The sequence below is a fragment of the Coloeus monedula genome (assembly GCF_965178545.1).
Source record: "Coloeus monedula genome assembly, chromosome: 40".
NCBI classification, from domain to species: Eukaryota; Metazoa; Chordata; class Aves; order Passeriformes; family Corvidae; genus Coloeus; species Coloeus monedula.
Window position 1 is genome coordinate 1074985 of NC_138820.1, and position 22382 is coordinate 1097366.

The window sequence follows — 22382 nt, forward strand, 5'->3', positions numbered from 1 at the left end:
AGGACCCTTCTGGGGACATCCAGGTGACACCCTGGACACCCTGGGGACACCCAGAACCCTTCTGGGGACATCCAGACCCCCTTGGGGACACCCAGGTGGCACCAGGTGACATCCAAGTCTCTTTATTGGCAATAAATAAAGGGGACGCAGGTGCCACCCCTGTCCCCAATGTCCCCAACCCGGGGGTGGCACCGCAGGCCCCTCCCCCCCTCCCTTGGCTCGGGGACATTTCCCGATGTCCCCAAATGTCCCCAAATGTCCCCAAAATCCCGACCCCCAAGGTGGGCACGGCTCCAGGCCGTGTCCCCAAAGTGTCCCCAAGGTCCCCTCTGTGGCACGTGGGAGTGGCAGGACCCCCCCCCCCCAATTGTCACCTGGTTTTGGGGACACGAGGGTGGCCCTGTCCCAGTGTCCCCAGTGTCCCCAAGGCTCTGGTGGTGGCTCTGGGGACACCGGGGTGGCTTTGGGGACACTGGGGTGGCCCTGTCCCAGTGTCCCCAGTGTCCCCAATGTCCCCAAGGCTCTGAGGGTGGCTCTGGGGACACGAGGGTGGCCCTGTCCCAGTGTCCCCAGTGTCCCCAAGGCTCTGGTGGTGGCTCTGGGGACACCAGGGAGGCTTTGGGGACACGAGGGTGGCCCTGTCCCAGTGTCCCCAATGTCCCCAAGGTTCTGGGGGTGGCTCTGGGGACACCAGGGTGGCCCTGTCCCAGTGTCCCCAATGTCCCAGGGGTGGCTTTGGGGACACCGGGGTGGCCCTGCCCCATTGTCCCCAATGTCCCCAAGGCTCTGGGGGTGGCTTTGGGGACACCGGGGTGGCCCTGCCCCATCGTCCCCAGTGTCCCCAAGGCTCTGGGGGTGGCTCTGGAGACACCAGGGTGGCTCTGGGGACACGGGAGTGGCCCTGCCCCATTGTCCCCAAGGCTCTGGGGGTGGCTCTGGGGACACGGGGGTGGCCCTGCCCCATTGTCCCCAGTGTCCCCAGTGTCCCCAAGGCTCTGGGGGTGGCTTTGGGGACACGGGGGTGGCCCTGCCCCATTGTCCCCAAGGCTCTGGGGGTGGCTCTGGGGACACCGGGGTGGCTCTGGGGACACGGGGGTGGCCCTGTGCCGGTGTCCCCAAGGCTCTGGGGGTGACCCTGGGCGTGGCCCTGTCCCCACGATGTCCCCACGATGTCCCGGCGCCGTCCCCGCGGTGTCCCCGAGCCGTCCCGGTGCCGTCCCGGTGCCATCCCGGTGCCATCCCGGCGCCGTCCCCGCGGTGTCCCCGAGCCGTCCCGGTGCCGTCCCGGTGCCGTCCCGGTGCCATCCCGGCGCTGTCCCCGCGGTGTCCCCGAGCCGTCCCGGTGCCATCCCGGTGCCATCCCGGTGCCATCCCGGCGCCGTCCCCGCGGTGTCACTTGACCGGTGGCACCACCAGCACCTTGCACTCCCTCTTGGCGATCTTGTCCAGCGCCAGCACGGCTTTGTCACCCGGCGGCAGGTACAGGGGACGTCCCACCGGCGAGCCCACGGGCGGCGTGATGGCCCTGCGCTCCATGACACTGCCCGACCTGGGGACAGCACCCAGTGTCACCCACAGTGTCACCCACAGTGTCACCTGTGTCACCTGTGTCACCCACAGTGTCACCCACAGTGTCACCTGTGTCACCCTGGGGTGATGGCCCTGCGCTCCATGACACTGCCCGACCTGGGGACAGCACCCAGTGTCACCTGTGTCACCTGTGTCACCCCGGGGTGATGGCCCTGCGCTCCATGACACTGCCCGACCTGGGGACAGCACCCAGTGTCACCTGTGTCACCCACAGTGTCACCTGTGTCACCCCGGGGTGATGGCCCTGCGCTCCATGACACTGCCCGACCTGGGGACAGCACCCAGTGGCACCCACAGTGTCACCCACAGTGTCACCTGTGTCACCCCGGGGTGATGGCCCTGCGCTCCATGACACTGCCCGACCTGGGGACAGTGGCACCCACAGTGTCACCCACAGTGTCACCCAGTGTCACCTGTGTCACCTGTGTCACCCTGGGGTGATGGCCCTGCGCTCCATGACACTGCCCGACCTGGGGACAGCACCCAGTGTCACCCACAGTGTCACCCACAGTGTCACCCACAGTGTCACCCACAGTGTCACCTGTGTCACCCCGGGGTGATGGCCCTGCGCTCCATGACACTGCCCGACCTGGGGACAGTGGCACCCAGTGTCACCAGTGTCACCCACAGTGTCACCTGTGTCACCCTGGGGTGATGGCCCTGCGCTCCATGACACTGCCCGACCTGGGGACAGCACCCAGTGTCACCTGTGTCACCTGTGTCACCCACAGTGTCACCCAGTGTCACCTGTGTCACCCACAGTGTCACCCACAGTGTCACCCACAGTGTCACCTGTGTCACCTGTGTCACCCCGGGGTGATGGCCCTGCGCTCCATGACACTGCCCGACCTGGGGACAGCACCCAGTGTCACCCACAGTGTCACCCACAGTGTCACCTGTGTCACCCCGGTGTGATGGCCCTGCGCTCCATGATACTGCCCGACCTGGGGACAGCACCCAGTGTCACCCACAGTGTCACCCACAGTGCCACCTGTGTCACCTGTGTCACCCTGGGGTGATGGCCCTGCGCTCCATGACACTGCCCGACCTGGGGACAGTGGCACCCAGTGTCACCCACAGTGTCACCCACAGTGTCACCTGTGTCACCCACAGTGTCACCTGTGTCACCCCAGTATCCCCCCAGTGTCCCCCCAGTATCCCCCCAGTGTCCCCCCAGTATCACCCCAGTGTCACCTCAGTGTCCCCCCAGTGTCCCCCCAGTATCACCCCAGTATCACCCCAGTATCACCCCGGTGTCCCCCCAGTATCACCCCAGTGTCCCCCCAGTGTCCCCCCAGTATCACCCCGGTGTCCCGGTGTCCCCCCAGGCAGCGCTGGCACCTCCCGGTGTCACCCCCGGTGTCCCCAGTGTCCCTTTGTCACATCCCAGTGCCCCCAGTGCTCTCCCAGTCCCTCCCAGTACCCCCAAAACCCCATCCCAGTAACTCCCAGTATCACCCCGTGCCCTCCCAGTCCCTCCCAGTACCCCCAAAACCCCATCCCAGTAACTCCCAGTGCCCTCCCAGTATCCCCCAATGCCCTCCCAGTATCCCCAACACCTTCCCAGTCCCTCCCAGCGCCCCCAAATCCCCCCCCAGTCCCTCCCAGTTCCCCCAAATCCCCTCCCAGTCCCTCCCAGTTCCCCCAAATCCCCTCCCAGTCCTCTCCCAGTTGCTCCCAGTACCTCATGAGGTGGCTGCGGGTCGGCTGCTGGTGGGAGAAGGACTGGGAGCGTCCCAGTCCGGCCACCAGTTCGCGCACGGCCGGGGAACTGGGACTGCTCTTGCGGGATACTGGGCGGGCCTCGGGGGGGGCACTGGTGACACTGGCCGTGAACTGGAGCTTCAGCTTCATGTGCTGGGACAACTGGGAGGGGACAGGACGGGTACTGGGAGCACTGGGAGCCACTGGGAGGGGCTTGGGAGGGACTGGGAGCAACTGGGAGGGGGGTTTGGGGGGGTATTTGGGGTACTGGGAGCACTGGGAGGCACTGGGAGGGGATTGGGAGGGACTGGGAGCAACTGGGAGCAACTGGGAGGGGGGTTTGGGGGCACTGGGAGGGACTGGGAGCAACTGGGAGGGGGGTTTGGGGGGGTATTTGGGGTACTGGGAGCACTGGGAGGGACTGGGAGGGGCTTGGGAGGGACTGGGATGTACTGGGAGGGACTGGGAGCAACTGGGATGAGGTTTTGGGGGTATTTGGGGTACTGGGAGCACTGGGAGGGACTGGGAGCAACTGGGAGGGACTGGGAAGGGGTTTTGTAGCACTGGGAGTTACTGGGATGGGGGTTTGGGGGCACTGGGACGGACTGGGATGTACTGGGAGGGACTGGGAAGGGGTTTTGTAGCACTGGGAGTTACTGGGATGGGGGTTTGGGGGCACTGGGACGGACTGGGATGTACTGGGAGGGACTGGGAAGGGGTTTGGCAGCACTGGGAGGGACTGGAATGGACTTCAGGATACTGGGAGAGCACTGGGATGAACTGGGAGAGCACTGAGAGTTACTGGGAGGAACTGGGGCATACTGGGAGGGACCGGGAAGGTGAGGGGACGGACTGGAATGGGCATACTGGGGATACTGGGCATACTGGGAACAGGATAACGCTGAGAACGGTGGCACTGGGGTGGCACTGGGGTGGCACTGGTGGCACTGGGGTGGCACTGACGTCGAAGAGCCCGGCGCGCAGTGCCTGGAATGGGCATACTGGGCATACTGGGAATGGGATAACGCTGGGAATGGTGGCACTGGGGTGTCACTGGTGGCACTGGTGGCACTGGGGTGGCACTGGTGGCACTGGTGGCACTGGGGTGGCACTGACCTCGAAGAGCCCCACCCAGAGCACCTGGAATGGGCATACTGGGCATACTGGGAACGGGATAACGCTGGCAATGGTGGCACTGGGGTGGCACTGGGGTGTCACTGGTGGCACTGGGGTGGCACTGGGGTGGCACTGGTGGCACTGGGGTGGCACTGACCTCGAAGAGCCCGGCGCGCAGTGCCTGGAATGGGCATACTGGGCATACTGGGCATACTGGGAACGGGATAACGCTGGCAATGGTGGCACTGGGGTGTCACTGGTGGCACTGGGGTGGCACTGGGGTGGCACTGGTGGCACTGGGGTGGCACTGACCTCGAAGAGCCCGGCGCGCAGTGCCTGGAATGGGCATACTGGGCATACTGGGCATACTGGGAACGGGATAACGCTGGCAATGGTGGCACTGGGGTGGCACTGGGGTGTCACTGGTGGCACTGGTGGCACTGGGGTGGCACTGGTGGCACTGGGGTGGCACTGACCTCGAAGAGCCCGGCGCGCAGTGCCTGGAAGGCCACGCGGAAGGTGCGGGCGCTGCCCTTGCGGGAGTAGCCCAGGTTGGTCAGCGGCGTGTGGCAAACGACCGAGTCCAGCGAGCCCCGCGCCCTCCCTGCCCGGGGGTGGCACAGGGGGGGTTGGGGGCGGTCGGGGGGGTTTGGGGATTTTTTGGGATTTTTTTTGGATTTTTTTGGAATTTTTTCGGATTTTTTGGGGGGTTTTTGGGAGTTTTTTTGGATTTTTTTTTATTTTTTAGGGGTTTTTTTGGGGATTTTTTTGGTTTTTTTTGGAGTTCTTTTGGATTTTTTGGGGGGGGGGTTGGGATTTTTTTTGTATTTTTGGGGATTTTTTTGTATTTTTTGAGAGGATTTTTTTGGATTTTTTGAGATTTTTTGGGGGGATTTTTTTTTCGATTTTGTTTTGGATTTTTTCCAGGTTTTTTTGGAATTTTTTTTGGATTTTTTCGGGGGTTTTTTTGGATTTTTTTTGTCCCCAACACCCCCAGTATTTCCAGTACCCCCCAGTATCCCCAATACCCCCCGCACCCCCAGACTGTCCCCAGCACCCCCAGTGTCCCCAGCACCCCCAGTATCCCCAGTATCCCCAGTGTCCCCAGTATCCCCAGTCCCCCCAGCACCCCCAGTGCTCCCAGTACCCCCCAGTATTCCCAGTATCCCCCTTGTCCCCAGCACCCCCAGTCCCCCCCAGTGCCCCCAGTATCCCCAGCACCCCCAAACTGTCCCCAGCTCCCCCAGCACCCCCAGTGCCCCCAGTATCCCCAGTATTCCCAATATCCCCCTTGTCCCCAGCACCCCCAGCACCCCCAGCACCCCCAGTGCCCCCAGTATCCCCAGTATCCCCAGCACCCCCAAACTGTCCCCAGCTCCCCCAGCACCCCCAGTGCTCCCAGTACCCCCAGTGCTCCCAGTACCCCCCAGTATTCCCAGTATCCCCCTTGTCCCCAGCACCCCCAGCACCCCCAGTGCCCCCAGTGCCCCCCAGTGCCCCCAGTATCCCCAGTATCCCCCTTGTCCCCAGTACCCCCCAGTGCCCCCAGTATCCCCAGCACCCCCAAACTGTCCCCAGCTCCCCCAGCACCCCCAGTGCCCCCAGTATCCCCAGTATTCCCAATATCCCCCTTGTCCCCAGCACCCCCAGCACCCCCAGCACCCCCAGCACCCCCAGTCCCCCCCAGTATCCCCAGTATCCCCAGTATTCCCAGTATTCCCAGTATCCCCCTTGTCCCCAGCACCCCCAGCGCCCCCAGCTCCCCCAGCACCCCCAGTGCACCCCAGTCCCCCCCAGTCCCCCCCAGTGCCCCCAGCTCCCCCAGCACCCCCAGTGCCCCCAGTATCCCCAGTGCCCCCAGTATCCCCAGTATTCCCAGTATTCCCAGTATCCCCCTTGTCCCCAGCACCCCCAGCACCCCCAGCACCCCCAGTCCCCCCCAGTATCCCCAGTATCCCCAGTATTCCCAGTATTCCCAGTATTCCCCCTTGTCCCCAGCACCCCCAGCGCCCCCAGCTCCCCCAGCACCCCCAGTGCACCCCAGTCCCCCCCAGTCCCCCCCAGTGCCCCCAGCTCCCCCAGCACCCCCAGTGCCCCCAGTATCCCCAGTGCCCCCAGTATCCCCAGCACCCCCAAACTGTCCCCAACACCCCCAGCGTCCTCAGTGCCCCCAGTGCCCCCAGTCCCCCCCAGCACCCCCAGTATCCCCAGTATCCCCAGCACCCCCAAACTGTCCCCAGCATCCCCAGCACCCCCAGTGCCCCCAGTCCCCCCCAGTCCCCCCCAGTGCCCCCAGCACCCCCAGTGCCCCCAGTATCCCCAGTATCCCCAGCACCCCCAAACTGTCCCCAGCTCCCCCAGCGTCCTCAGTGCCCCCAGTGCCCCCAGTAGCCCCCAGTGCCCCCAGTATCCCCAGTATTCCCAGTATTCCCAGTATCCCCCTTGTCCCCAGCACCCCCAGCTCCCCCAGCACCCCCAGTGCACCCCAGTGCCCCCAGTATCCCCGGTATTCCCAGTATCCCCCTTGTCCCCAGCACCCCCAGTGCCCCCAGCTCCCCCAGTACCCCCAGTACCCCCCAGTGTCCCCAGTGCCCCCAGTACCCCCCAGTGCCCCCAGTATTCCCAGTATTCCCAGTATCCCACTTGTCCCCAGCACCCCCAGCACCCCCAGCTCCCCCAGCGCCCCCAGTGCACCCCAGTGCCCCCAGTATCCCCAGTATTCCCAGTATCCCCCTTGTCCCCAGCACCCCCAGTGCCCCCAGCTCCCCCAGTGCCCCCAGTGCCCCCAGTATCCCCAGCGTCCCAAACTGTCCCCAGCACCCCCAGCGCCCCCAGTCCCCCCCAGTGCCCCCAGTCCCCCCCAGTCCCCCCCAGTGCCCCCAGCACCCCCAGTGCCTCCAGTATCCCCAGCACCCCCAAACTGTCCCCAACACCCCCAGCGCCCCCAGTGCCCCCCAGTGCCCCCAGTGCCCCCAGTACCGGCGGTGGCCTCGGGCGTCCAGACGAGCCGCACGGCCAGGAAGTCCTGCAGCTCGTTGAGCAGCGTGTAGGTGACGTCGAAGCGCTGCAGGGCCACCACGGGCGACTCGCAGGTGGCCGTCATCACAAAGCGCGGCCGCTCCAGCCGGATGCTCGGCAGCCTGAGGGCACGGCGGGGTGGCATCGTGGGGACGGCGGGGACGGCAGGGTGGCATCGTGGGGATGGCAGGGTGGCATCGTGGGGACAGTGGGGACAGTGGGGATGGCAGGGTGGCATCGTGGGGACGGCAGGGACAGTGGGGACAGCGGGGATGGCAGGGTGGCATCGTGGGGACGGCAGGGACAGCGGGGACAGTGGGGACAGTGGGGATGGCAGGGTGGCATCGTGGGGACGGTGGGGACAGTGGGGACGGCAGGGTGGCATCGTGGGGACAGTGGGGACAGTGGGGACAGTGGGGACAGTGGGGATGGCAGGGTGGCATCGTGGGGACAGTGGGGACGGCAGGGTGGCATCGTGGGGACGGCGGGGATGGCAGGGACAGTGGGGATGGCAGGGTGGCATCATGGGGACAGCAGGGATGGCAGGGTGGCATCGTGGGGACAGCAGGGATGGCAGGGTGGCATCGTGGGGACGGTGGGGACAGCGGGGTGGTGTCATGGGGACAGTGGGGACGGCAGGGACGGCAGGGTGGCATCATGGGACAGTGGGGACAGTCGGGTGGCATTATGGGGACAGCAGGGACAGCAGGGACAGCGGGGTGGCATCGCGGGGACGGTGGGGACAGCGGGGACAGTGGGGTGGCATCACGGGGATGGCAGGGTGGCATCGTGGGGATGGCAGGGACAGTCGGGTGGCATGGGGACAGCAGGGACAGCAGGAACAGCGGGGATGGCAGGGTGGCATCGTGGGGACAGCAGGGACGGCAGGGACAGCGGGGATGGCAGGGTGGCATCGTGGGGACAGCGGGGATGGCAGGGTGGCATCGTGGGGATAGCGGACACAGTGGGGACAGCAGGGACAGTGGGGTGGCATCGTGGGGACAGTGGGGACAGCGGGGTGGCATCGCGGGGACAGCAGGGACAGCGGGGTGGCATCGTGGGGACAACCCCAGGGCCACCCCGAGGAGCCCCACAAGGCTCTGGGGACGCGGTGGCACGGGGACAGGAGGTGGTGGCACGGCCAGGAGCGGCTCTGGATGGTCAAGAGGCTTTTGGGGTCTTGGGGACATCGTGGGGACATTGGGGACATCGAGGTGGCATCGTGGGGACCCCTCCGAAGGAGTGGACGTGGTGACACAGGGCCAGGGAGGGCACAAGGAGCTGGTGGCACCACAGGCGGCTCTGGGAGCGCTGGGGACAGCGCGGTGACACCGAGGTGACATCGGGTGACACCGAGGTGACACCGAGGTGACATCGGGTGACGCTCACCGGTAGTGGGTGACGATGCTGTTGGTGAACGGCAGCTTCGGCGTCGACCACCGGACCACGGCCACCAGCGGCACCTCCAGGCCCTGCTTGGGGACGCCGCCGTCACCTCGCTGTCACCTGGGGTGGCCTCCACGTCCCCAAAGCCACCGAGGCCACCAGGGACCGCGGGGACAACGGGGCATTGTCACCAAACCCGGGCACATCCCCGTCAAGGGGGGGGTGGTGGCATCTTGGGGGGGCTCCATGGTTGTCCCCAAGTGTCCCCAAACCCCGCAAGGATTGTCCCCAACCCCAACTTGGGAACAGCTCTGGTGCCACCAGGGTGGGACAAGTCCCCCTTGGCCGAGCCTGGTGGCCCTCAATTGTTGTCCCCAAGTGTCCCCAACCCCCCCAGGGACCCCCGAGAGCTGTCCCCGACCCCGAGGACATCTCACGTGGGGACACTCGTGACGCCACCAAGGTGAGATGAAACCCCTTGGTTGTCTCTGATGGCTTTTGATGGTTGTCCCCCGGTGTCCCCAGGTGTCCCCAGGTGTCCCCAGGTGTCCCCTGACCTCCTTGGTGTCCCTCGGTGGCCGCTCGGGCGCCTGCAGCTGGAACAGGAAGTTCTGCTCCTCCAGGGCGCTCAGGGGACACGGCCACGCCGAGGCCACGCCGGGCACGCGGCAGAAGGCGCCGACCGGCACCTCCCCGGAGTGGTGGCTGTGAGGGGACAGTGGGGACAGCCAGGGGACAGTGGGGATGACCACGGGACAGTGGGGACGGCCAGGGGACAGTGGGGATGACCAAGGGACAGTGGGGATGGCCAGGGGACAGTGGGGATGACCAGGGGACAGTGGGGACGGCCAGGGGACAGTGGGGATGACCAGGGGACAGTGGGGACAGCCAGGGGACAGTGGAGATGGCCAGGGGACAGTGGGGATGACCAAGGGACAGTGGGGACAGTCAGGGGACAGTGGGGACAGCCAGGGGACAGTGGGGATGACCAAGGGACAGTGGGGACGGCCAGGGGACAGTGGGGACAGCGGGGATGACCAAGGGACAGTGAGGACAGCCAGGGGACAGTGGAGATGACCAGGGGACAGTGGGGACAGCCAGGGGACAGTGGGGATGGCCAGGGGACATTGGGGACAACCAGGGGACAGTGGGGATGGCCAAGGGACAGTGGGGACAGCCAGGGGACAGCGGGGACAGCCAGGGGACAGTGAGGACAACCAGGGGACAGTGGGGACAACCAGGGGACAGTGGGGACAGTCAGGGGACAGTGGGGACAACCAGGGGACAGTGGGGACAACCAGGGGACAGGTCCCATCTCTGAAGTCCCCACGTTGTCCCCAAAGTTCCGTCCCGTTCCTGAGGTCCCCAAGATCCCCACCTTGTCCCCAAGGTCCCCTCATTGTCCCCAAGGTCCTCAGGCCATCTCCAAGGTCCCCATGGTGTCCCCAAGGTCTCCTCATTGTCCCCAAGGTCCTCGGGCCATCCCCGAGGTCCCCACAGTGTCCCCAAGGTCTCCTCATTGTCCCTGAAGTTCCCTCCCGTTCCTGAGGTCCCCAAGGTCCCCACAGTGTCCCCAAGGTCCTCAGGCCATCCCCAAGGTCTCCCCATTGTCCCCAAAGTCCCCACAGTGTCCCCAAGTCCCCTCACCGTCCCCAAGGTCTCCTCATTGTCCCCAAGGTCCCCACCTTGTCCCCAAGGTCCCAGCGTTGTCCCCAAGGTCCTCAGGCCATCCCCAAGCTCTCCTCATTGTCCCCAAGTCCCCTCACCATCCCCAAGGTCCCCACAGTGTCCCCAAAGTCCTCATGGTGTCCCCAAGGGCTGTGACTGTCCCCAATAACCAGTGGGTGACCATCCCGGCGCTGTCCCTGCAGTGTCCCTGTCCCCAAATTGTCCCCGAGCTGTCCCCACACTGTCCCTGTCCCCAAATTGTCCCCGAGCTGTCCCTGTCCCCGCAGTGTCCCTGTCCCCGAGCTGTCCCCACACTGTCCCTGTCCCCAAATTGTCCCCGAGCTGTCCCTGTCCCCACTGTGTCCCCACGCTGTCCCCACGTTGTCCCCATCCCCACGGTGTCCCCATGCTGTCCCTGTCCCCGAGCTGTCCCCGTGCTGTCCCCGAGCTATCCCCGTGCTGTCCCTGTGCTGTCCCCGTGCTGTCCCTGTCCCCACGCTGTCCCTGAGCTGTCCCTGTCCCCACGGTGTCCCTGAGCTGTCCCTGTCCCCAAGCTGTCCCCACGGTGTTCCCGAGCTGTCCCCACGCTATCCTTGTCCCCACCGTGTCCCCACACTGTCCCCAAACTGTCCCCAAGCTGTCCCCACGCTGTCCCCAAGCTGTCCCCATGCTGTCCCCGTGCCCGGTGTCTCACCAGACGTCGTCCACGAGCAGCACGGAGCCGTCGGGCATCACAGGCAGGTAGCTGGCGTTGAAATTGGGCAGGATCTGCACGTCCCACACGGAGAGCTCCTCCTGCGAGCTGCCATTGAGCACTGGGGACATTGGGGACACCATCGGGGACATTGGGGACATCATCGGGGACATTGGGGACATCATTGGGGACATTGGGGACATCGGGGACACGGGGCAGGATCTGCACGTCCCACACGGAGAGCTCCTCCTGCGAGCTGCCACTGAGCACTGGGGACATTGGGGACATCATTGGGGACATTGGGGACATCATCAGGGTCATTGGGGACATTGGGGACACCATCAGGGACATTGGGGACATCATCGGGGACATTGGGGACACCATCGGGGACATTGGGGACATTGGGGACACCATCGGGGACATGGGGGACACTGCAGGGGACATTGGGGACATCATTGGGGACATTGGGGACACCATCAGGGTCATTGGGGACATTGGGGACACCATCAGGGACATTGGGGACACCATCGGGGACATTGGGGACATCATCAGGGACATTGGGGACATCATTGGGGACATTGGGGACATCATCAGGGACATTGGGGACATCATTGGGGACATTGGGGACATCATCAGGGACATTGGGGACATCATTGGGGACATTGGGGACATCATTGGGGACACTGGGGACACCATCAGGGACATTGGGGACATCATTGGGGACACTGGGGACACCATCAGGGACATTGGGGACATCGGGGACATGGGGGACACTGCAGGGGACATTGGGGACACCATCAGGGACATTGGGGACACGGGGTAGGATCTGCACATCCCACATGGAGAGCTCCTCCTGCGAGCTGCCATTGAGCACTGGGGACATTGGGGACACCATCGGGGACATTGGGGACACCATCGGGGACATTGGGGACATCATTGGGGACATTGGGGGTGTTTGGGGTCTTGGGGACACCACAGGGGACACCATCGGGGACGTTGGGGACATCAGAGACATTGGAGATGTTTGGGGACGTTGGGGACATTGGGGACACCGGGGAGGTGTTGGGGACATTGAGAACATTGGGGGTGTTGGGGGTGTTGGGGACACTGGGGACAGCACAGGGGACATTGGGGACATTGGGGGTGTTGGGGACATCGGGGAGGTCTTGGGGACATTTGGGTTGAAAAGGGGCATTTGGGGACTTTTGGGGGCATTGGGGACATTTGGGGACATTGGGGACATCACAGGGGACATCACAGGACATTGGGGACATTGGGGACACTGCGGAGGCGTTGGGGACTTTTGGGGACATCAGGGAGGTGTTGGGGACATTTGGGTTGAAAAGGGGCATTTGGGGACTTTTGGGGACATCAGGGAGGTGTTGGGGACATTGGAGGAATCTGGGGATGTTTGGGGACGTCGGTGACATTTGGGGACATCAGGGAATATTTGGGGACGTTGGGGGGGAGGGGCGGTGACCCTTTGTCCTCTTTGTCCCCCCCTCCCTCTGTCCCTCCCTTTGTCCCCAAATCCTCCCCCACTCCCTCTTTGTCCCCAACCCCCCCCGATGTCCCCAACCCCCCCCGATGTCCCCAAACCCCCCTGATGTCCCCAAACCCCCCTGGATGTCCCCAACCCCCCTTTGTCCCCAAACCCCCCGATGTCCCCAAACCCCCCTGGATGTCCCCAACCCCTCTTTGTCCCCAAACCCCCCTGATGTCCCCAACCCCCCCCTGATGTCCCCGATGTCCCCAGAGTGGCACCTTTGAGCACGGTCAGGTACTTGCCGGACACGGTCACCTGGCGGCACCGGACACGGGGGGGTGGCAGCACCGTCAGCAGCGTTGACACTGCGGGGACAGGCAGGGGACACTTGGGGACAGCCGGGGACACTTGGGGACAGGCAGGGGACACTTGGGGACAGGCAGGGGACATTTGGGGACAGCCGGGGGACATTTGGGGACAGGCAGGGGACACTTGGGGACAGCCGGGGACACTCAGGGGCAGCCAGGGGACACTTGGGGACAGCCGGGGACACTTGGGGACAGCCGGGGGACATTTGGGGACAGCCAGGGGACACTTGGGGACAGCCAGGGGACATTTGGGGACAGCCGGGGACACTTGGGGACAGCCAGGGGACACTTGGGGACAGCCGGGGACACTTGGGGACAGCCGGGGGACATTTGGGGACAGCCAGGGGACACTTGGGGACAGCCAGGGGACATTTGGGGACAGCCAGGGGACACTCAGGGGCAGCCGGGGACACTTGGGGACAGCCAGGGGCACTTGGGGACACTCGGGGGTGGCAGCAGGGGGGAGGTGACACTCGGGGGACACTGGGGTGACACTCGGGTGACACTCGGGGACACTCGGGGGTGGCACCGGGCGGGAGGTGACACTCGGGGACACTCGGGTGACACTCGGGGGTGGCACCACGGGGGAGGTGACACTCGGGTAACACTCGGGGGTGGCACCAGGGGGGAGGTGACACTCGGGTGACACTCGGGGACACTCGGGGGTGGCAGCAGGGGGGAGGTGACACTCGGGTGACACTCGGTGACACTCGGGTGACACTCGGGGACACTCGGGGGTGGCACCGGGGGGGAGGTGACACTCGGTGACACTCGGGTGACACTCGGGTGACACTCGGGGACACTCGGGGGTGGCACCGGGGGGGAGGTGACACTCGGGTGACACTCGGGGACACTCGGGTGACACTCGGGGACACTCGGGGGTGGCACCACGGGGGAGGTGACACTCGGGGGACACTCGGGTGACACTCGGGTGACACTCGGGGACACTCGGGGGTGGCAGCAGGGGGGAGGTGACACTCGGGTGACACTCGGGGACACTCGCGCCGATGTCCCCACCCTGTGCCTTGAAGGCTCCGCGCTGCTGCCGGAACACCTGCCCGGGGGCGCGGCCCTGCAGCAGCCTCAGGTACCCGGTGCCCGGCGCTGCCCCGTCCGGCCCCGGCTCCGGCCCCTCCGGCCGCTCCGGCCGCGGCTCCGGCCCGTCCGGCCCCGGCTCCGGGCGCTCCCGCAGCTCCGGCGGCTCCGTGTCCCGCTGCCACACGGTCACCACGATCTGGGGACACGCGGGGGACACGCGGGCGCTGGCCCCAAAGGGACCCCGAGGTGGCCCCAAAGGGACCCCGAGGTGGCCCCCAGCTCCTCCCCTGCCACGCCCGATGTCCCCAAATGTCCCCAGGGTCCGTCCCATCGCATTCCCAAGGTCCCCAGGGTGTCCCCAAGGTCCCCAAATGTCCCCGAGGTGTCCCCAGGGTGTCCCCAAGGTGCCCCCGATGTCCCCAAGGTGTCCCCAGGGTGTCCCCAAGGTCCCTCCCATCCCATTCCCAAGGTCCCCAGGGTGTCCCCAATGTCCCCGGGCTCTCCCCGAGGTGTCCCCAAAGTGTCCCCAAATGTCCCCGAGGCGTCCCCCAAATGTCCCCAGGGTGTCCCCAGGGTGTCCCCAATGTCCCCGGGCTCTCCCCGAGGTGTCCCCAAATGTCCCCAGGGTGTCCCCAAATGTCCCCAAGGTCCCCAAGGTGTCCCCAAGGTCCCTCCCATCCCATTCCCAATGTCCCCAGGGTGTCCCCAGGGTGTCCCCAAGGTGTCCCCAGGGTGTCCCCAGGATGTCCCCAGGTGTCCCCAGGGTCCCCAGGGTGTCCCCAAGGTGTCCCCAAATGCCCCCAGGTGTCCCCAGGGTGTCCCCAGGGTGTCCCCAAGGTCCCCAAATGTCCCCGAGGTGTCCCCAGGGTGTCCCCAGGGTGTCCCCAAGGTGCCCCCGATGTCCCCAAGGTGTCCCCAGGGTGTCCCCAAGGTGTCCCCAATGTCCCCAATGTCCCCAAATGCCCCCAGGGTGTCCCCAGGGTGTCCCCAATGTCCCCAAGGTGTCCCCAAGGTGTCCCCAAGGTGCCCCCAAGGTGTCCCCAGGGTGTCCCCAATGTCCCCAGGGTGTCCCCAAGGTCCCCAATGTCCCCAGGGTGTCCCCAGGGTGTCCCCAAGGTGCCCCCGATGTCCCCAAGGTGTCCCCAGGGTGTCCCCAAGGTGTCCCCAATGTCCCCAATGTCCCCAAATGCCCCCAGGGTGTCCCCAATGTCCCCAAATGCCCCCAGGGTGTCCCCAGGGTGTCCCCAATGTCCCCAAGGTGTCCCCAGGGTGTCCCCGGGGTGTCCCCGGGGTGTCCCCACCTTGGCCTTGCCGGTGCCGGGCGGGAGCCTGTCCAGCGCCACGGTCAGCGGGAAGATGACCTCGTCCGTGGAGACGATGGGATCCTCCACGGGCACCTGGGGAGGCCGGGAAATCCAGGAAAATCCGGGAAAAAACGGGAAAATCCGGGAAAAAACGGGAAAAAACGGGAAAATCCGGGAAAATCTGGGAAAATCTGGGATCTGCCACCCCCCGCGTCACCTCCCAGTGTCCCCTCTGTCACCTTTGCCACCCGCCCCGGCCCCGAAAATCCCCGGGATTCGCATTGGGAACGCTCGGAATTCCTGGAAAAAGTGGAGAAATGGGAAAAAAATTGGAAAAATTGGGAAAAAGCCAAGAAAAAAAAGAGAAAAAACTAGGGAGAAACAGGAAAAAAGGGGAAAAAACCAGGAGAAAACGGGGAAAAAATGGGAAAATCTGGGGGGGAAAAAAAAAGGAAAGAACAGGAGAAAGTGGGGAAAAAAATGGGAAAAAAACAGGAAAACCCAGAAAAAAAATGGGAAAAAACCCGGAAAACCTGGGAAAAAAATGGGAAAAAAACCAGGAAAACCAGGAAAAACTGAAAAAAAATGGGAAAAAAACTGGGAAAACCCAGGAGAAACCGGGGAAAACTGGGAAAAAATGGGAAAAAACTGGGAAAACCAGGAAAAACCGGGAAAAAACAGGAAAAACCGGGAACACCAGGAAAACCTGGGAAAAACCAGGAAAACCTAGGAAAACACAGGAAAAAAACCAGGAAAACCCGGGAAAACCTGAGAAAAACTGGGGAAAACCTGGGAAGACCTGGGAAAAAATGGGAGAAAAACGGGAAAACCAGGAAAACCCAGGAAAACCCGGGAAAAACCTGGGAAAACCCGGGGAAAAATGGGAAAAACCAGGAAAAACTGGGAAAAAACAGGAAAAAGGGGGAAAAAGCAGGAAAAAACCAGGAGAAAATGGGAAAAAAACCGGGAAAAACTGGGAAAAAAATGGGAAAACCAGGAAAAAACCGGGAGAAAACAGGAAAACCCAGGAAACCCAGGAAAACCCAGGAAAAACTGGGAAAACCTGGGAAAAAAATGGGAAAATCTCAGAAAAAACTGGGAAAACCAGGAAAACCCGGGAACAAATGGGGAAAAATGGGAAAATCCAGGAAAAAATGGAAAAAAAACCCAGGAAAACCAGGAAAACCCAGGAAAACCTGGGAAAAGTGGGAAAAACCTGGGCAGACCTGGGGAAAAAAGGGAGAAAACCCAGGAAAACCAGGAAAAAATGGGAAAAAAACCAGAAAACCAGGAAAACCAGGGCAAACCCAGGAAAAACCTGGGAAAACCCGGGAAAAAAAGGGAAAAAATGGGAAAAAATGGGAAAAAACCTGGGAAAACCAGGAAAACCCAGGAAAACCCAGGAAAAAATGGGAAAAAAGGGGAAAAACCATGAAAAAACCGGGAGAAAACGGGAAAAAACCCGGGAAAAAACGGGAAAAAGCGGAGCCTCCTCGTTCCCATTATTCCCAACATTCCCAACATTCCCATTATTCCCACTATTCCCAACACTCCCGGCTCTGCCCCCACCGTCACCCACCCCAGCCCCGGGACACCCCGGGGATCCTGGAATCCGCCTTGGGAACACTCGGAATTCCCGGAAAAAATGGGAAAGAAACGGGAAAAAAATGGGAAAAAATGGGAAAAAACCCAGGAAAACCCAGGAAAAACCGGGAAAACCAGGAAACCCAGGAAAAAATGGGAAAAAATGGGAAAAAACCTGGGAAAACCAGGAAAACCCAGGAAAAAATGGGAAAAAATGGGAAAAAAGGGGAAAAACCATGAAAAAACCGGGAGAAAAAGGGAAAACACCCGGGAAAAAACGGGAAAAAGCGGAGCCTCCTCGTTCCCATTATTCCCAACATTCCCAACATTCCCAACATTCCCAACATTCCCAATATTCCCACTATTCCCAACATTCCCGGCTCTGCCGCCGCCGTCACCCACCCCAGCCCCGGGACACCCCGGGGATCCTGGAATCCGCCTTGGGAACACTCGGAATTCCCGGAAAAAATGGGAAAAAAACGGGAAAAAAATGGGAAAAAATGGGAAAAAACCCAGGAAAACCCAGGAAAAAATGGGAAAACCAGGAAAACCAGGAAAAAATGGGGAAAAATGGGAAAAAACCGGGAAAACCTGGGAAAACCCAGGAAAACCTGGGAAAACCAGGAAAAAATGGGAAAAATGGGGAAAACCAGGAAAAATCAGGAAAAACTGGGAAAAACTGGGAAAAAATTGGGAAAACCAGGAAAAAAATGGGAAAACCTGGGAAAAAAATGGGAAAAGCAGGAAAACACGGGAAAAATGGGAAAACCCAGGAAAAAATGGGAAAAAAACCAGGAAAACCCGGGAAAACCTGGGAAAAAGTGGGAAAAACCTGGGCAGACCTAGGAAAAAATGGGAGAAAACCAGGAAAACCAGGAAAAAATGGGAAAAAAACGGGAAAACCAGGAAAACCAGGGCAAACCCAGGAAAAACCTGGGAAAACCCAGGAAAACCTGGGGAAAAATGGGAAAAAATGGGAAAAAACCGGGAAAACCCAGGAAAAAATGGGAAAAAAAGGGGAAAAACCATGAAAAAACCGGGAGAAAACGGGAAAACACCCGGGAAAAAACGGGAAAAAGCGGAGCCTCCTCGTTCCCATTATTCCCAACATTCCCAACATTCCCAACATTCCCAACATTCCCGGCTCTGCCCCCACCGTCACCCACCCCAGCCCCGGGACACCCCGGGGATCCTGGAATCTGCCTTGGGAACACTCGGAATTCCCGGAAAAAATGGGAAAGAAACGGGAAAAAAATGGGAAAAAATGGGAAAAAACCCAGGAAAACCCAGGAAAAAATGGGAAAAAATGGGAAAACCCAGGAAAAAATGGGAAAAAATGGGAAAAAAATGGGAAAAAATGGGAAAACCAGGAAAACCCAGGAAAACCAGGAAAAAATGGGAAAAAAAGGGGAAAAACCATGAAAAAACCGGGAGAAAACGGGAAAACACCCGGGAAAAAACGGGAAAAAGCGGAGCCTCCTCGTTCCCATTATTCCCAACATTCCCAACATTCCCATTATTCCCACTATTCCCAACATTCCCGGCTCTGCCCCCACCGTCACCCACCCCAGCCCCGGGACACCCCGGGGATCCTGGAATCCGCCTTGGGAACACTCGGAATTCCCGGAAAAAATGGGAAAGAAACGGGAAAAAAATGGGAAAAAATGGGAAAAAACCCAGGAAAACCCAGGAAAAAATGGGAAAAAATGGGAAAAAATGGGAAAAAAATGGGAAAAAATGGGAAAACCAGGAAAAACCGGGAAAACCCAGGAAAAAATGGGAAAAAATGGGAAAAAAATGGGAAAAAATGGGAAAAAATGGGAAAAAACCTGGGAAAACCCAGGAAAAAATGGGAAAAAATGGGAAAAAATGGGAAAACCAGGAAAACCCAGGAAAACCCGGGAAAAAACGGGGAAAACCAGGAAAAAACCGGGAGAACACGGGAAAACACCCGGGAAAAAACGGGAAAAAGCGGAGCCTCCTCGTTCCCATTATTCCCAACATTCCCAACATTCCCACTATTCCCAACATTCCCATTATTCCCAACATTCCCATTATTCCCACTATTCCCAACATTCCCGGCTCTGCCGCCACCGTCACCCACCCCAGCCCCGGGACACCCCGGGGATCCTGGAATCTGCCTTGGGAACACTCGGAATTCCCGGAAAAAATGGGAAAGAAACGGGAAAAAAATGGGAAAAAATGGGAAAAAACCCAGGAAAACCCAGGAAAAACCGGGAAAACCAGGAAAACCAGGAAAAAATGGGAAAAAATGGGAAAAACCAGGAAAAATCAGGAAAAACTGGGAAAAACTGGGAAAAAATTGGGAAAACCAGGAAAAAAATGGGAAAACCTGGGAAAAAAATGGGAAAAGCAGGAAAACCCGGGAAAAATGGGAAAACCCAGGAAAAAATGGGAAAAAAACCAGGAAAACCCGGGAAAACCCAGGAAAACCTGGGAAAAAGTGGGAAAAACCTGGGCAGACCTGGGAAAAAAAGGGAGAAAACCAGGAAAACCAGGAAAAAATGGGAAAAAAACGGGAAAACCAGGAAAACCAGGGCAAACCCAGGAAAAACCTGGGAAAACCAGGGAAAACCTGGGGAAAAATGGGAAAAAATGGGAAAAAACCGGGAAAACCCAGGAAAAAATGGGAAAAAAAGGGGAAAAACCATGAAAAAACCGGGAGAAAAAGGGAAAAAGCGGAGCCTCCTCGTTCCCATTATTCCCAACATTCCCAACATTCCCAACATTCCCATTATTCCCAACATTCCCGGCTTTGCCCCCACCGTCACCCACCCAACCCCGGGACACCCCGGGGATCATGGAATCCGCCTTGGGAACACTCGGAATTCCCGGAAAAAATGGGAAAGAAATGGGAAAAAAATGGGAAAAAACCCAGGAAAACCCAGGAAAAAAAGGGAAAAAATGGGAAAAAATGGGAAAAAATGGGAAAAAAGTGGGAAAAAATGGGAAAAAACCTGGGAAAACCAGGAAAACCCAGGAAAACCAGGAAAAAATGGGAAAAAAGGGGAAAAAACGGGAAAAAACCGGGAGAACACGTGAAAACACCCGGGAAAAAACGGGAAAAAGCGGAGCCTCCCCGTTCCCATTATTCCCAACATTCCCAACATTCCCAACATTCCCATTATTCCCACTATTCCCAACATTCCCACTATTCCCAACATTCCCGGCTCTGCCGCCACCGTCACCCACCCCAGCCCCGGGACACCCCGGCGGGCCCCTGGAGTGCGTCAGCAGCGCGCGGCATTCCCGGAAAAGCGGCGGCTCCCCGCGGCCATTCCCGCTTTTCCGGCGCCCTTCCTCGTCCTCCTCGTCCTCCTCTTCCTCCTCCTCGTCCTCCTCCTCCTCCTCCTCCTCGGCACCGCCGCCTTTGCCATCGCCGCAGGTGACCGTGGCCAGCGCGGCCAGCGAGGAGGCGAGCTCGCTCCAAGGGGTTCTTCCCGCGGCGATGCCGGCGGGATTGGGAGGATTCCCGGGGGGATTCCCGGGGGGGTTGCCGGTGGGATTCCCGGTGGGATTGGGGGGGTTGCCGGGGCGGCAGCGCAGCACCAGCAGGAAGCGCACGGTCTCGCCCAGGTAGAGGTGGTTGCGGCGGGGCAGGGAGCGGTAACCGGCCGGGATTCCCGCCAGGAATTCCCGCGGAGGGAAAGGCACGGCCGGGAAGTACATGGAGTAATCGCACTGGGATTCCATGGGGGTGAGGGGAGGGGAAAGGGGGGGAACGGTGAGAAAAATGGGGGGAAAACGATGAGAAAAATGGGGGGGAAAAGGGGGGAAACGATGAGAAAAATGGGGGGGAAACGATGAGAAAAATGGGGGGAAAAGGGGGGAAACGATGAGAAAAATGGGGGGGGAAAGGGGGGAAACGATGAGAAAAATGGGGGGAAACGATGAGAAAAATGGGGGGAAAAGGGGGGAAAAAGGGGAAAATACGATGAGAAAAATGGGGGGGAACGATGAGAAAAATGGGGGGGAAAGGGGGGAAACGATGAGAAAAATGGGGGGAAAAGGGGGGAAAAACGGAAAATAAACGATGAGAAAAATGGGGGGAAAGGGGAGAAAAGGAGGGGAAAAAGGGGAAAAAACGATGAGAAGAAGGGGGAAAAGGGGGGAAAAAACGATGAGAAAAATGGGGGGAAATGGGAGAAACGATGAGAAAAATGGGGGGAAAAGGGGGGAAAAAGGGGAAAAAACGATGAGAAAAATGGGGGGGGAAGGGGGGAACGATGAGAAAAAAGGGGGGAAAACGATGAGAAAAATGGGGGGAAAGGGGGGAAACGATGAGAAAAATGGGAGGAAAAAACGCGGAAAAAACGATGAGAAAAATGGGGGGAAATGGGAGAAAAGGAGGGGAAAAAGGGGAAAAAACGATGAGAAGAAGGGGGGAAAGGGGGGAAAAAACGGGGAAATAAACTATGAGAAAAATGGGGGAAAATGGGAGAAACGATGAGAAAAATGGGGGGAAAAGGGGGGAAATACGGGGAAAAAACGATGAGAAAAATGGGGGGAAATGGGAGAAAAGGAGAGGAAAAAGGGGAAAAAACGATGAGAAGAAGGGGGGAAAAGGGGGGAAAACGATGAGAAAAATGGGAGGAAAAGGGGGGAAAACTACGAGAAAACTGAGGGGAAAATGGGGGGAAAGGGGGGGAAAAAGGGGAAAAAACGGGGAAAAAACTACAAGAAAAAGAGGGGAAAAATGGGGGGAAAATGGGGGAAAACGGGGAAAAAACCGGGGAAAATGGGGGGAAAACCAGGGAAAAACGGGGAATGAACTATGAGAAAAATGGGGGGAAAACCGGGGGAAAACGACGAGAAAAACGGGGAAAAAATGGGGGGAAAACGGGGGAAAAACGGGGAATAAACTATGAGAAAAATGAGGGAAAAAGGGGGAGAAAGGGGGAAAAACTACGAGAAAAACGGGGGGAAAAAATGGGGGGAAAACACAGAAAAAACAAGGAAAAAAATGTGGAAAAAACAGGGGAAAAACCACAAGGAAAATGAGGGAAAAAAGGGGGAAATGGGGGAAAACCGGGGAAAAAATGGGGGGAAAAAACTATGAGAAAAACGGGGAAAACTGGGGGAAAAACGGGAGGAAAAATGGGGGGGAAAGAGGGGAAAACGGGGAAAAAACGGGGGGAAAAGGGGGAGAAAAGGGGGGAAAAACTACGAGAAAAACGGGAGAGAAGAGGAAAAAATGGGAGAAAAAATGGGGATAAAAGAGGGGAAAAAACGGGGAGAAAAGGGAGGAAAAACGGGGGGAAAAGCACGAGAAAAAACCGGGGAAAAAACGCGAGAAAAAATGGGGGGAAAGGGGGGAAAACGGGAAAAAGTTAGGGGGGAAATGGGAGAAAATGGGAAAAAACGGGAGAAAAAATGGGAAAAAAACCGGGAGAAAACCGGGGGGA

The 22382-nt window shown here is 60.1% G+C and overlaps 1 protein-coding gene across 2 annotated transcripts; it reads right to left on the reverse strand.

The window, feature by feature from the left end:
• Nucleotides 1–1378: 1378 nt before the first annotated feature.
• TRAPPC14 (trafficking protein particle complex subunit 14) lies at nucleotides 1379–20730 on the reverse strand. Of its 2 annotated transcripts, none has more exons than XM_082300549.1 (11): nucleotides 20170–20730; nucleotides 15370–15465; nucleotides 14048–14264; nucleotides 12941–13027; nucleotides 11177–11297; nucleotides 9372–9519; nucleotides 8818–8900; nucleotides 7390–7550; nucleotides 4887–4943; nucleotides 3275–3456; nucleotides 1379–1549 (listed from the first exon to the last, which is right to left on the reverse strand). In XM_082300549.1, exons 1-11 carry the CDS (start codon nucleotides 20668–20670, stop codon nucleotides 1466–1468), a joined length of 1737 nt encoding a protein of 578 aa, XP_082156675.1. In that variant the 5' UTR covers nucleotides 20671–20730; the 3' UTR covers nucleotides 1379–1465. The 2 variants fall into 2 exon arrangements, with proteins under 2 accessions (XP_082156675.1, XP_082156674.1); XM_082300548.1 differs by having other exon boundaries at nucleotides 4887–5014.
• Nucleotides 20731–22382: the final 1652 nt, after the last annotated feature.